We start from the raw sequence: 14,242 nt of genomic DNA on the forward strand, positions 1-14,242 counted from the left end.
GAATAATTAGGAGAAAAAGAAATATAAGTCAGGAAGGAAATAGCCCAATTTGGATAGATGGTATAGGCATCCCCAGGGGTGTTCCAGACGAATACAAAGCTATGAATCAAATATGGGAGAGTTTTACTACAACATTTTTCTGGTGGGTGACAATAAACAAAAATATGGATTGGATAAATTATATCTATTACAACCAACAACGATTTATTGACCAGACTAGAGATGCAGTAAAGGGGATCTCTGAGCGATTATCCGCCATCCCGCTCATAACTTAGTAGAGGTTGGTTCTAGATCAGGCAGAAAGGGCCGGTGTCTATAGAAAGATAAGCCATTATTGCATATTTATCCCTAACAACACCACACTGGATGGGACAGTCGCCAGAGCTCTTACAGAATTAACTGCACTAAGTGAAGGATGAACTGAACTCAGAAGTTAGTACATTGTGGATAGATGGTTTGATGAAATATTTGGTAAATGGAAAACCATAGCAGCAACCATCTTAGGGGCAGTCAGTGTTTGTATGGGAATTATTGTATTATGTGGTTGTTGTCTTGTTCCCTGTGTCCGAGGATTGGTGAGCAAGGCGTTGGTGAATGCAGTATCTCACCAAATGATAAGAGATGGACCGACTCCGGACTCTGACCAGGAGAGCGGGAAATACAATCCTCCAGGCTTGGGGGATAACGACGACTTTGACCCTGAAAGACCGCAATTGGATGAAACGTTTATTGGTTCTGATGTATGAAGGTCATAGGGAAAATCCTAAAAAGAAGACCTATGATTGGAAGTAGATAAATAGAACTGATCTCTGAGATTAAACATGTTTGTAAATACATTTATCCTGAAGATGAAACCATTTAGTCAAAAGGGTGGATTGATAGATTAATTTGTGTATTAAAAATAATGACTAAAGGATTTCACCCCAAATACCGTAGAAATGTGTATACGATATTCGAATTATCATGTAGTGTCAACCCACTAACAGAGGGGGTACTAAACATTCAAGGGTAAAGGAGGAGGCGGGAACTGTTTAAGAAAGCCACCTAAAGGTGGGAGGAGCATAGTGCCTTTGTTTGTCAAGAAGTATAAAAACAGTATGTATGTGTTTTTAGCGGGAGAGCTCTCTCCATGAATAAAAATACAGATAAGACTTGTGAGTTGTGGACCTTGAATCATTGATGATTAAAACCAGAGCCTTACAACCTCTGGTAATGATTCAAGCTTAGGTTGAATTAGAGATAGAAATTCACATGACAAGAGGTGTTTGGCTCAGGTGAGTGGACACTCATAAGTGTGCTACTGTCTTATGTATTGATATGTCAGTAACACTGCCAGTGTTGTAGGACATTTTGAATGCTGCACTATGTTGAAAACAATCAGTGAGGTTTATTATGTGGAGTTCAACAGCAAACAAACTGCTTTAGCGGACATATACATTATGTTATCAGTAAGTGTTTATGTGTGTGTGTACGTGTGTATGTGTGTGTACATGTGTGTTTACGTGTGTGTGTGAAACAACATTTTTCGGTAAACTTTCCAAATGTCAACAAAACAAAATACGCTAGACAAGGTGGGATCTTTAATTGCGCTTTTATGCGCTTTTATGGTTATAATAACCATCATATCGAAATAAACTTGGTCACGCTGTCACGCCCTGGCTCTGGGGACACTGTTATGTTGAGCCAGGGTGTGTAATTCTATGTTTGTATTTCTTTGTTGGCCTGAGTGACTCCCAATCAGAGGCAACGAGTGTCAGCTGGTTGTCTCTGATTGGGAGCCATATTTAACTGTCTGTCTTTTCACTTTGTGTTTGTGGTTTCTTGTTCTTTTTTGGTTTGTGTTAAACCGTAGACATCACGTTATCGTCCGTTGTTTTGATCGTGTGATCATTCTATTAATAAATATGTACGCATTCAACGCTGCGCCTTGGTCTCTCCCTGACGATCGTGACAGAAGAAACCACCAAGATGTGACCAAGCAGCGTGTCCAGGAGCCATCGCCAGGGAGATCCCTAACAGATCTCCTTCGCCTCCTCGACTGGGTCAAGCCGAGTGAGGAAGAGAAGGGCTTGACCTTGTGGCAGAAGGGCGAAAGGCTGGCGAGGGACATGGAGACCTGGTCCACGGGTAGGAGAGACGCCCCGAAAATTTTTAGGGGGGGGCTAACGCCGTGGACGACGGGCCAGCAGGAGACCGCGGCAGAGCGGCCCAGCGGATTGGCAGAGGAGGCCGCCAGGTTACGGGGGCCACTGGTCGAAGAGGGGGTGGAAGATGTAGAGGCACGGCGAGAGGTACTGGCGTGTGTTGCCAGTCCGGTCCGGCCTGTTCCTGATCCCCACGTAGGGCCAGTGGTGTGTGTTCCCAGTACGGTCCGGCCTGTTCCTGCCACTCGCACCAAGTCTACGGTGCGCATCGCCAGCTCGGCCCGGCCCATTCCTGCTCCCCGCACCAAGTCTGTGGTGCGCGTCGCCAGCCCAGTCCGGCCCATTCCTGCTCCCCGCACCAAGTCTGTGGTGCGTTTCGTCAGCCCTGTCCGGCCCGTTCCTGCTCTCCGCACCAAGTCTGTGGTGCGCGTCGCCAGCCCAGTCCGGCCCATTCCTGCTCCCCGCACCAAGTCTGTGGTGCGTTTCGTCAGCCCTGTCCGGCCCGCTCCTGCTCCCCACACCAAGCCAGTGGTGTGCGTCGTCAGTCCAGCACGGCCTGTGCCTGTTCCCCACACCAAGCCAGTGGTGTGCGTCGTCGGTCCGGCACGGCCCGTGCCTGTTCCACTGGTGCCTGGTCCGGCACCGGTCAGATGCGTTACGCCGGAGCTAGAGCAATCCGCTCCATCAGTGTGCAGTCCAGCTCCGGCCAGCGGGGCCAGACCGGACCAGGGGTACTTTGGGGGGTTGGAGAGGGAGTGGGGATCAGGCCCGGAGCCGGATCGGCCGCCAAGGCGGAGTGCCCACCCGGTCCCTCCCCTGTGGTATTTAGTTGGCGCGGTCGGAGTCCGCGCCTTTAGGGGGGGGTAGTGTCACGCCCTGGCTCTGGGGACACTGTTATGTTGAGCCAGGGTGTGTAATTCTATGTTTGTATTTCTTTGTTGGCCTGAGTGACTCCCAATCAGAGGCAACGAGTGTCAGCTGGTTGTCTCTGATTGGGAGCCATATTTAACTGTCTGTCTTTTCACTTTGTGTTTGTGGTTTCTTGTTCTTTTTTGGTTTGTGTTAAACCGTAGACATCACGTTATCGTCCGTTGTTTTGATCGTGTGATCATTCTATTAATAAATATGTACGCATTCAACGCTGCGTCTTGGTCTCTCCCTGACGATCGTGACACACGCGATGACATGTAGTGTGGTCCTCCTACTACGACTCGGGATAGCATGCAGTTTATTAGGCTACAGATTAAACACATGATGATGAACTTCACAGGGTGGTGAATGTGCAAGGTTATGAGTTTGATGCTCCTTTCCAATAAATATTGACGTTCTTATTCTGGTGACATGATGATCGATGCTTTGTTGCAATTTGATAAATACAAATAATTTCGCTCTTATCCATAATAATCTCATAATGTAGATACCTTAGCTGTAGATAACAGTTATGTAGATAACAGTCTATATAACACAACAGTCTATATAACGCAAAAGATTTGGACAAACCATCAGTAGAGTGTAAAATGCGATGGAAACCCAATTAAACTTGTATTTTTTATTCGGAACATGGGAATTTAATGGCATAATTTGTATTTTCACTACGTCATCATACAGCCTTTTATCCGCAAAAACTCAGTTTAATGGAAACATATCTCTGGTGGGAAAATGTGCATATTGTTTTATGCAGATTTTTGAATATTCACATGAAAATCAGTCGCAAATTGGATGGAAACCTAGCTGGTGATATAATAGTGGACAACCTCAGAGGCAGGGTGTACCCAAAGATTTTCATCTATGGTGTAGCGTAGATACATTTCCAGTGGTGGTGGTGAGGGGGCAAATACTGGCAAAGTGGGCAGACTAGATAGGCCAGGTACGCCCAGCAAGCAGAATTCTTGACATAAAAAGTAAAGGTTCATAATAATGTCACTTTCAATGCCAATAAGGTTAGGACCACATATTCATACCCTAACCATAATGTGTTACCCTGGATACATTGATACTCTTTTACATGTATGAAATGTCTGCTTTTCCAGATCTTTATCATAAAGTGGGAGGTGAGCTCGTGTTGAAACCAGACAAGGCCACAGTGACTGACCCCATCATAAGCATCCTATGGAAGCATGGGAAGAACAAGGTGGCAGAGTGGGACAAGGATTTTGGTCTGGAAATCTATGCTGCCTTCAAAGGCCGCATAACCCTGAACCTGACTACTGGAGAGCTGAGAATCAGTGGATTGAAGAAAACAGACAGTGGAGTTTATTCTCTGGAGTTCAACGGCAAACTGCAAGACAAGACATATAAACTGTCTTTTATCAGTAAGTGTTTCTCTGTGTGTGTGTGGGTGTGTGTGTGTCTGTGTGTGCATACATCTGTATGTATGTACATGTGTATATGTGTGTGGGTGGACTTGTAGAAACAGCAGGTTATTCAGTGCCTCACAAGCATTTTCCCAAATTATTCCTGTTTCTTTCCTCTATTTACAGAGGAAGTCCCCAAACCCACAATCACTTCTTTCTGTAACACCAACAAAACCTCCTGCATTCTGTCCTGTGAAGGCGACACCACTGATGCTGAACCCGTCACCTACAGCTGGAAAGTGGGAGAGGGGCGTGGGAGGTCATAGACAAACAGCTGATTGTCTCTAAGAACAACACTGGGAAATCAAACAATGGTTACACCTGCAAGCTGAATAACGCTGTTAGTGGGGAAGGGGAAGTCAGCGAGCCAGTTGTTGATGTGTTTGGCCCAGGTGAGTGGACACTCATAAGTGTGCTACAGTCTTATGTATTTATATGTTAGTAACACTGCTAGTGTTGTAGGACATTTTGAATGCTGCACTCTGTTGAATATCTGATCAACTCCTCTCAAAGTCTTCTGAAGTTGGTGGTCTTGTTGCTTTGGTTGCCATTTTCATTGTAGCTGCTGTTGTCGCCGCCATAACAGGTAAGAACAGCACCTCTATAGTAACAGAGCACTGCACATGTACATATTTCTGAAGCACAGATTGACATAACAGCAGCAACAACAGTGAGCTATACCCCCTGAAGGGGATACCTGTTCTACCTGTATTTACAGTATTGTTCAGGCTACTGCTACAGACAAGACAGGGGGTTAGATGCACCACCTGCCGTAGGGGACAGTCTTCATAATGTGTCACAGTGAGGCACCAATTTGGACCTCGCACAGTATGGATTAGCCTAATCTGAATTAATTAATTAATCAGCAAAAAGGACCGTAATCAATTTGTGGTAACCTAAAAATATGTTTAGAGTTCAATGGATATTAGATGTGAAATCGCTGGCTATGTTATTTTACAGGGGTGCAGGTACTCTATGTAGGTTGTTTATTGGTGCTCTCAGAAATGGTTGCTTATTGCAGTTTAAGCATGTAATTGTGGGTAAAGTCATATTCAATAGCTGACATAATATTAATGCAGACTTGTAATTAAGAAGACACCATTTTGTATACATCTGGCCCTTCATTGGACACTGTGTTAACAAACCTCCAAACAAGCTTCAATGCCATACAGCACTCCTTCCGTAGCCTCCAACAGCTCTTAAACGCTAGTAAAACTAAATGCATGCTCTTCAAACGAACGCTGCTTGCACCCGCCCGCCCGACTAGAATCACTACTCTCGGCGGGTCTGACTTAGAATATGTGGACAACTACAAATACCTAGGTGTCTGGTTAGACCGTAAACTCTCCTTCCAGACTCACATTAAGCATCTCCAATTCAAAGTTAAATCTAGAATCAGCTTCCTATTTCACAAACAAAGCCTCCTTCACTCATGCTGCCAAACATGCCCTCGTAAAACTGACTATCCTACCGATCCTTGACTTCGGCGATGTCATTTACAAAATAGCCTCCAACACTCTACTCAGCAAATTGGATGTAGTCTATCACAGTGCCATCCGTTTTGTCACCAAAGCCCCATATACTACCCACCATTGTGACCTGTACGCTCTCGTTGGCTGGCCCTCACTCCATATTCGGCGCCAAACCCACTGGCTCCAGGTCATCTATAAATCACTGCTAGGCAAATCCCCGCCTTATCTTAGCTCATTGGTCACCATAGCAACACCCACCCGTAGTATGTGCTCCAGCAGGTATATCTCACTGGTCATCCCCAAAGCCAACACCTCCTTTGGCCGCCATTCCTTCCGGTTCTCTGCTGCTAATGACTGGAACGAACTGCAAAAATCTCTGAAGCTGGAGACTCTTATCTCCCTCACTAACTTTAAGCATCAGTTGTCAGAGCAGTTTACCGATCACTGCACCTGTACACAGCCCATCTGTAATTAGCCCACCCAACTACCTCATCCCCATATTGTTATTTATTTTGCTCATTTGCACCCCAGTATCTCTATTTGCACATCATCTTCTGCACATCTATCATTCCAGTGTTAATACTAAATTGTAATTATTTTGCACTATGGCCTATTTATTGCCTTACCTCCATAACTTACCACATTTGCACACACTGTATATATATTTTCTGTTGTATTTTTGACTTTATGTTTTGTTTACCCCATATGTAACTATGTGTTGTTGTTTTTATCGCACTGCTTTGCTTTATCTTGGCCAGGTCGCAGTTGTAAATGAGAACTTGTTCTCAACTGGCTTACCTGGTTAAATAAAGGTAAAATAAAATAAAATATTTGTATTTTTACTCCCCAGTTTGGTTGGTGTGGAAGAAAAAAAACGGTAGGATGATTCTCTGTCTCTTCCTGGTTCAACTATTCATACTCACTGATTCACCAAAATGTTACACAATGTGAATTTCATTTGTATGAAAGTGTCTTGATAATGTCTTAAATTTGTGTGTCTCTTTTTCATCTCAGGATATCCCCAAGACACCTGGATCGACTTTTTGAGAAAGTGTTGTGGTGGAGTGTTTGGTAAGTTTTACCCTAACTTGACTCTGATCCATATTCAACCTGCTAACTGGCTCCCCACAGTAATACAAACACAACATTATTATTATTCATGCACTGCACCATATACACATACAGTACTTCCATGCACTGCACACATGGTTCCTCACAGCACAGGACAGCAGTGTTGTTTTTGTCCCATCCCAGAAATCCAGAAATCTCCTATTGTGTGTGTTTGAAATCTCCTAGTGTGTGTGTTTGTGTGAGATAAAGCGAGAGTGCGAGTGCACAGCAGTAATCCCACAACCCAGAATATTTCCATGTTTTCTTATATGCAAACTTAAAGGGCAAATACATCTTAAATTCAAGGAACTTCTTCTACTCTGTTTGCTGTAAACAAATGTTGATGGATGGTGTAACTTTACAGGGGATGCAGTCAACAATCAGAATTCTATTGCCCCGGATAATGTTTATCACACTGTTGGGGATGTTCAGGTTGCCAACTGTGGAGTTTCAGCGGTTCTCTCTGGGGTTACCATGGATACAGTTTATAGCACTGTAGGGGAGAAGTCTTCTAGAGATTACTCCATGAATCAGAATAATAACAATCAGCCCACTAACACAGGTGTTAACACTAACACACCTTTTACATGGTACTTCTATGGGGCCATTTTGACAATGCAGATATGTGGAGATGTTGCCAGAAATGTTTCTCAAATTTGTAGTGGGATTTATTTGAAAATTGTTTTTGTTGAGACATCTACATACCTTATGAGAAGGTGATGATTACTAATGTGAGTTTAAAGTTATCGGTGTGTGGGCTAGCCTATATAAAATGTGAATGATGCAGTTGGAATCTGCAAGGAAAATGTGCTTTAAATTAACTGCCGTGATGAGTATTTGAAATAACCTGGTTAGTTTTGGTTTCTCTTCATATCTATGCATTCGTGCACTGTCAAAATGTCACCTATAGAGGGAACACTGTCGATAAAGATTCTGTCACCTCCACCCTAGTTTGTACGTTCCAAAAGCTAATTATTAAATGTGCTTCAGTGTGAGTCTTCTGCTTTATTTGATCTGCTCTATGGTTGTCAATCAGGACATTTTGAGTTCTGAGAACTGTTTCCACGTTGTTTTGTTTGATATGACTGTTGCTGGTTTAGAGATGTTTGCAGGTTTTGTCGTCATAAAGCAGAAGTAGCATTAGATGTAGCATAGATGCTCATCTCCATATCTCAGAATATCACAAGATCTTAGATTGCTATTTTATTTGAATTATGTTGTTGATGACTGTAAGCAGGAAGTCACTGTGTATGATGCTATGCCCACTGGTATCCTTTATTTTGAAGTGATTCTTATTGTCAAAATGTGGGGTTAGTAAGTGGTAACTTGTAGGTGAGTGGGGGCATGTACTACTAATATCTACACCATTTTGCTGACAGTCATTCTGAAATGATGATACCTGTTCTACCTGTATTTACAGTAGATCTTAGGTGTGCATGTACAGTACGCCAGTTGTTTATTGGTGTTCTCTGTTGTGTCCTCATTATTGAAGTAGCTTAGAGTGGAAATGTAGGAGAAATCTTCGACAGCTCATTGCTTGTAGTCTTGCAACTTTTATTTAATACTTTTTTTTACAGAATCTTGGATTTCCTGAAGTCATGAGCTAATTTTAGACTGTATAAAGGAGAAGCAGCATTAGATGTGTATCTGCGTATCTCAGAATATCAGAGGAACTTGATTGATTCTCTTTGTGTTGTTAGTGATTTCTTCTGAGATGGTACTGCCACAGACCTTTGCTAGAATCAAGCTTTGACGATTCTTCCAAGCAGATGCAGGGTTATGCTGAAATATCATTTGGTGCAACTGTGAACAAAGTTCCCCTCTGTAAGCTACACTACCCACAGACAGGATAGGAGTCATACAGCCCTTAACAGAGGAAGTTGATTTATAGACAAACTTTGCTCTTCTGTCCTCAGGGACGGCTGGCAACAATGCCAACAGTGTTAAGCCGGTGACAAAACCTGAAGAAGGTAAGTCACAGATGGAGGTGATCGTGGCATTCCACTGGAATTCGACAATCGAATAGGTTGAGGATTGTTAGAACAAGTCGGATTTGAAAAACATATATGTTGGTCGGTGGGAGGGCTTGCACTGTCTACGAAACCACTGTTTGGGAAACACTGGTGGTTCAGTAGAAAGGTTGTAGTACATTTTTTACCCTCTCTGTGTGTTTCCTCAGGGGGCAATAATAACACTACAACGGTCATCAGCGTTGGACCAGGGGGCAATGATAAGACTAAAACGGACAACAGCGTTGGACCAGGGGGCAATGATAAGACTAAAACGGACAGCAGCGTTGGACCAGGGGGCAATGATAAGACTACAACGGACAGCAGCGTTGGACCAGGGGGCAATGATAATACTAAAACGGACAGCAGCGTTGGACCAGGTGGCAATGATAAGACTAAAACGGACAACAGCGTTGGACCAGGGGGCAATGATAAGACTAAAACGGACAGCAGCGTTGGACCAGGGGGCAATGATAAGACTAAAACGGACAGCAGCGTTGGAGCAGGGGGCAATGATAAGACTAAAACGGATGGCAGCGCTGGACCAGGGGGCAATGATAAGACTAAAACGGATGGCAGCGCTGGACCAGTAGGCAAGGATGAGACTAAAATGGCTGGACCAGGGGGCGACCTAAACACAGCTGAAAAAGGAGAGGTGAAAGCAGGTGTGTATGGGAAAGGGATAGTTCACCTCAAGTCCCCTGAATAAATGGATAAATGTACAGATCTCAGTCTCAAATAGATGGGAAAGACTGGCATCATCTTAAACTGTCATAAACATTCATAACACAGCAGGAATCAGTGCCATTGTAATTACAGCATTCTTGAATCACATTAATTCTGAATGATTTAATTTCTCCAGTTGAGTTCTCCTATTGCGTTTTCTTGCAGAGGGGTCCATGCTGCTGAACGAAGACAGGGTGAAGTACCACAATGACAATGGAGAGGGGGCAGCAGAAGATAATTCAGTATTGTAGGACGGTAAGTTGGAGTGTGATAACAATGTAGACTGTTTTCACTTCATTTCCTTTTATTGTGCAATACTTCTACCCCACTCTGGCCAACTCACTGTAAGTAGACTGTTAGTCTGTTACCAACTCTTGTTCCTACTGATTTATTCCTAACTGACGTCTCTCTAGCCAGGGAACTGTGGACCAGAGGTACACAGAGGATCATGAAGAGAACCCACTGTCTCATCTGGGCTACCAGCGCTGGAGGACAATGCGCTGTAATGTCCAGAGAACATTTAAATAAATAAATAATTGGTCATTTAGCAGACGCTCTTATCCAGAGCAACTTACAGGAGCAATTAGGGTTAAGTGCCTTGCTCAAGGGCACATCGACAGATTTTTCACCTAGTCGGCTCGGGGATTAGAACCAGCGACCTTTCGGTTACTGGCACAACGCTCTTAACCACTAAGCTACCTGCCGCCCCATTTCTATATCAATAGACTGATTGATGATTGGTGAAAGGGAGGTCCATTTATAAGAGTCACCTGTCCACTCACTTAGTTAAGGTCAGTGTAGTTGAATGTTGTTTTGTAAATAATGTCCAAAGCTGCAGCTTCTACTCTGCATATTTCTGAGCTTCCACCTCTGTCGTCTCTTCTATTTAAGAAGAAGTGTATGTCTAGCAAGTGTGATGCACATGTCAAGATATTGGTCAGAAAGCAGAGTCATTTCACTAGGGGGGGGGGTAATTTGCTTCTCATACTCCTACATAGTTAGTATCCTACTTTGGCAATCAGCATTTCTAATGTTATTTTTCCATGACAATTTGTATCAAACTTTTGGAAAAATCTATCGTTTTTGCTCATATTGACGTAATAATTTTGTACTACAGTTCTTTTAACCTGTATGTAAATCTAATGTTGTGCATGTATGTATGTAATCATATCACTGTGCTGTGTAGTGTAGTGTGAGCAAGGCACTTAACCCTAATTGCTCCTGTAAGTCACTCTGGATAAGAGCTTCTGCTAAATGACTAAAATGTGTGTTCTGCCTCATGCCTATTGTATTGTGTGTTTGTGTCACAGGGAGGCACCAAACAGTATGGAATAACCTAATCTGAATTAATCTGCAAAAAGGACCGTAATTACTTTGTGTCATTGTCAACCTAAAAATATGTTTAGCGTACAATGGATATTGCATAGCTGTGAAATCGCTAGCTAGGTTATTTGACCTTTGTCATAGGCTACATCCATCCTATTTGTTTAAATGGAGTGGCTCAACAGGCAAGTTTGACGTTAACTTTTACAGAAAGCTCATGTCTGCTACGTAGGCTGAATACATAGCCTCAGTCAACATACTATAAAACTGTTTGTTACAAACAAACTAGAAAATTGACTTAAAAGAAAAGGCTCCCAGTGCCTCTGAGGACGATATGGTTGATGAAACTACGGAAAGCCACTCATTTCCAACAGAAGAGAAGCAAAGTGGCGGGGGATTGTTGGGCGCAGGGTTGCCAGGTCAAGCTACAATTTGTAGCGTAATGACTACTCAAAACCCGTCAAAAAGGCATGGAAACTAACCCAATAAAAAAAAATCACGGCAAGAGGAGTTGCCATATCTATTCAATAAACCATTTTCCCATAACGTTATCGAGCCAATGAAGAAGGAATATCGTAGTAACTTGTAACGACGTTAGAAGTAAAATTTGGTTTCCTCAAAATAATAATTGCAAGCTATGACATGACCTAATAAAGGAATTTGAATATGTGGCAAGAGAAAATATAATTTGCCCTTGTTAAACTTGCCAGATCATTTTCCATCAATGGATGTCGATTTAACTCGTTTGACTGCTATGATTAAGCAATAAGGTACAAGGGGGTACGGGTATATGGCCAATATACCAGGGCTAAGGGATGTTCTCAAGCACAACAGACACGGAGTGCCTGGATACAGCCGTTTGCTATGGTATATTGGCCATATACCACAAACCCCCAGGGTGCCTTATTGCTATCATGAACTGGTTTCCAACTAATTAGAACAGTTAAAAGTTATGTTTTGTCATACCCGTGGTATATGGTCTGACATACAACGTCTTTCAGCCAATCAGCATTAAGGGCTCGAACCAGGTTTATAATTGTAAATCAATCCCCTTTGCGCATGTGCATAACTATAGATAAATCCAACAGGAGAGTTTGAGTGATGAAAGTTGGACAGACGATCTCGAAATCTCTGAGCAGAAACACTAGGATGAACATAAAAAAACTAATATTAGGCTATTTTCTGGCAATTGTGCTGTTATGTTCCAGATGTTAAGTCTACAACCCATTATAGATGGCCCATTTGCGAGATTGACTTGTCATTTCAATAGGCATAGGCTACAGACTAAAATCTGGGTTTATGATTCTAATTACATTTTGCCATAGTTTGCTTTGATAAAGGCAGGTAGCCTATAGCCCCTGATAGGCCTACATCTCATTTCAGAGAGTCTACAGTAGCCTAGACAAGATGTAGACAATGCTTAGTCCAAATTAACAGACTAAATTATTCAATATGAATAGCGAGGCGATTTCGCAATAAGAAGTGCTTGTGTTTCCCAATAGCCTGCTGGAATAGGCTACTGAAGATGGGGCCATAATTTCAATCACTGAATTAAATATGAATAATATGTATATGAACTGAATATGCTTGTCAACAACAGCCAGTGTTTATTTTTTAGAATGTGTTTTACCTGTAGCCTAATCTGACTACTGTTACCGTCAATCTAATGCGTTCATAATAACACAAGGCTACAACAACAATAAACTGAAGTTATAGGCTATTTATTACATTGGTTTGCCAGCTCCAGGTAGGCTACACAAGTGGCACAAATTGATTTGCAATGACTCCAGTGATGTTGTCATTTATTGTATCAAATGGTAGCCTACAATGGCATATACATTAATAGGCTACTTGATGGCCAACAGAGGCTAACACTGCTAAAAATATAACATGGTCGCACAAGTATGCTACGTTTTCGATACCATATCGACAACACACTATATCTGTACTATGTGACTGTGCATAAGGCCTATCTGCAGGTCCATATAAGGATGGTTCATTTTGACTGTGTGTGTGTGGGTGGCTTTACCATAAGAAGTAGGGTGTTTCCAGGGTTGGTAGGTTACATGTAATCAGTTACTCCCCAACTCTTGGGGTTTCCACTTCTGCCTCCCAATGATGACATATTATAGGCCTATTGTATTGGCAAGGACAGACATTTTAACAGCTGAAATTGTGCGTGGTAACCTTCACTTACCTCCTGTAGTTTGGCATCAGTTTATTTTAAGGGCTATACATAAACCATGCATAACATAATGTCCACATAGGAACTACATGACACATCATTTAAAACTGACATTAACTGTTATTATGGTTACTGTAGATAATATATATCACGTTCAATGTCAATAGGGCAATGTAGGCCCATTTAGAGTGTTAACCTCTAACCTGGACACAAGTCACTAGTTCACTTTCACGTATGATGTCTGGTTTTCCAAATGAACAGCTCTACAGAAAAGTGGGAGAGTATCTTGTGTTGACGCCGGACAAGTCCACTATAACTGACCCCATCACATGCATCCCATGGAAGCATGGCTTGAACAAGGCGGCAGAGTTGGACAATGATTTTGGGCTGTATACCTATGGTATCTTTGAAAGCCGCACAACCCTGGACCAGGCTACTGGAGAGCTGAGAATCACCAGCTTGACGAAAACACACAATGGAGTTTATTCTGTGGAGTTCAACAGCATGCTGCTTGACAAGACATATACACTATCTTATCAGTAAGCGCGCGTGCATGTGTGTTTACAGTATGTGTGTGTGTGCATGTTTGTTCCAGTTCTTGCAGTATTGCTGTGTGTGTGTGTGCCTCTATATTAAATAGCAGATTATTCAGTGCCTCACAAGCTTTTCTTCCTGCTTGTCTTTGTCTCTCTCTCCTGGATTTATAGAGGCAGTCCCTAAACCCACAATCACTTCTTCCTGTAACTCCAACAAAACCTGTTTTAAAATATAAATTAAAAGACAGTGAGAAACAGAGAACACAAACAGATTGTAAAGAAGAGAACGAGCAAGAGAAAGAAAGAGAGAGAAAGAGAGAGTGTGTGTGCACCACCATGTGTCCTCTGCTATGTGACATACTCCTCCATTTCCATTCACAGAC

At 42.7% G+C, this 14,242-nt stretch overlaps 2 protein-coding genes across 2 annotated transcripts in view; both read left to right on the plus strand.

The window, feature by feature from the left end:
- LOC311109875 (titin-like) overlaps window positions 1-4,779 on the plus strand; it is a 41,973-nt gene extending 37,194 nt beyond the window's left edge. Inside the window, exons 12-13 of the mRNA XM_084152889.1 lie at window positions 4,175-4,456; window positions 4,625-4,779. Coding sequence (XP_084009015.1) covers window positions 4,175-4,456; window positions 4,625-4,764 — 422 coding nt within the window. The 3' untranslated portion in view covers window positions 4,765-4,779. The remainder of the gene's footprint in view (window positions 1-4,174; window positions 4,457-4,624) is intronic.
- LOC311109878 (uncharacterized protein) overlaps window positions 1-10,748 on the plus strand; it is a 75,724-nt gene extending 64,976 nt beyond the window's left edge. The window contains exons 6-11 of the mRNA XM_084152892.1: window positions 6,821-6,847; window positions 6,985-7,041; window positions 8,997-9,050; window positions 9,260-9,754; window positions 9,981-10,070; window positions 10,229-10,748. Of these exons, the coding sequence (XP_084009018.1) occupies window positions 6,821-6,847; window positions 6,985-7,041; window positions 8,997-9,050; window positions 9,260-9,754; window positions 9,981-10,066 (719 nt within the window). The 3' untranslated portion in view covers window positions 10,067-10,070; window positions 10,229-10,748. The remainder of the gene's footprint in view (window positions 1-6,820; window positions 6,848-6,984; window positions 7,042-8,996; window positions 9,051-9,259; window positions 9,755-9,980; window positions 10,071-10,228) is intronic.
- The last annotated feature ends 3,494 nt before the right edge of the window (window positions 10,749-14,242 follow it).

This window comes from Coregonus lavaretus, assembly GCF_964263955.1.
Source record: "Coregonus lavaretus genome assembly, chromosome: 35".
Lineage (NCBI taxonomy): Eukaryota > Metazoa > Chordata > Actinopteri > Salmoniformes > Salmonidae > Coregonus > Coregonus lavaretus.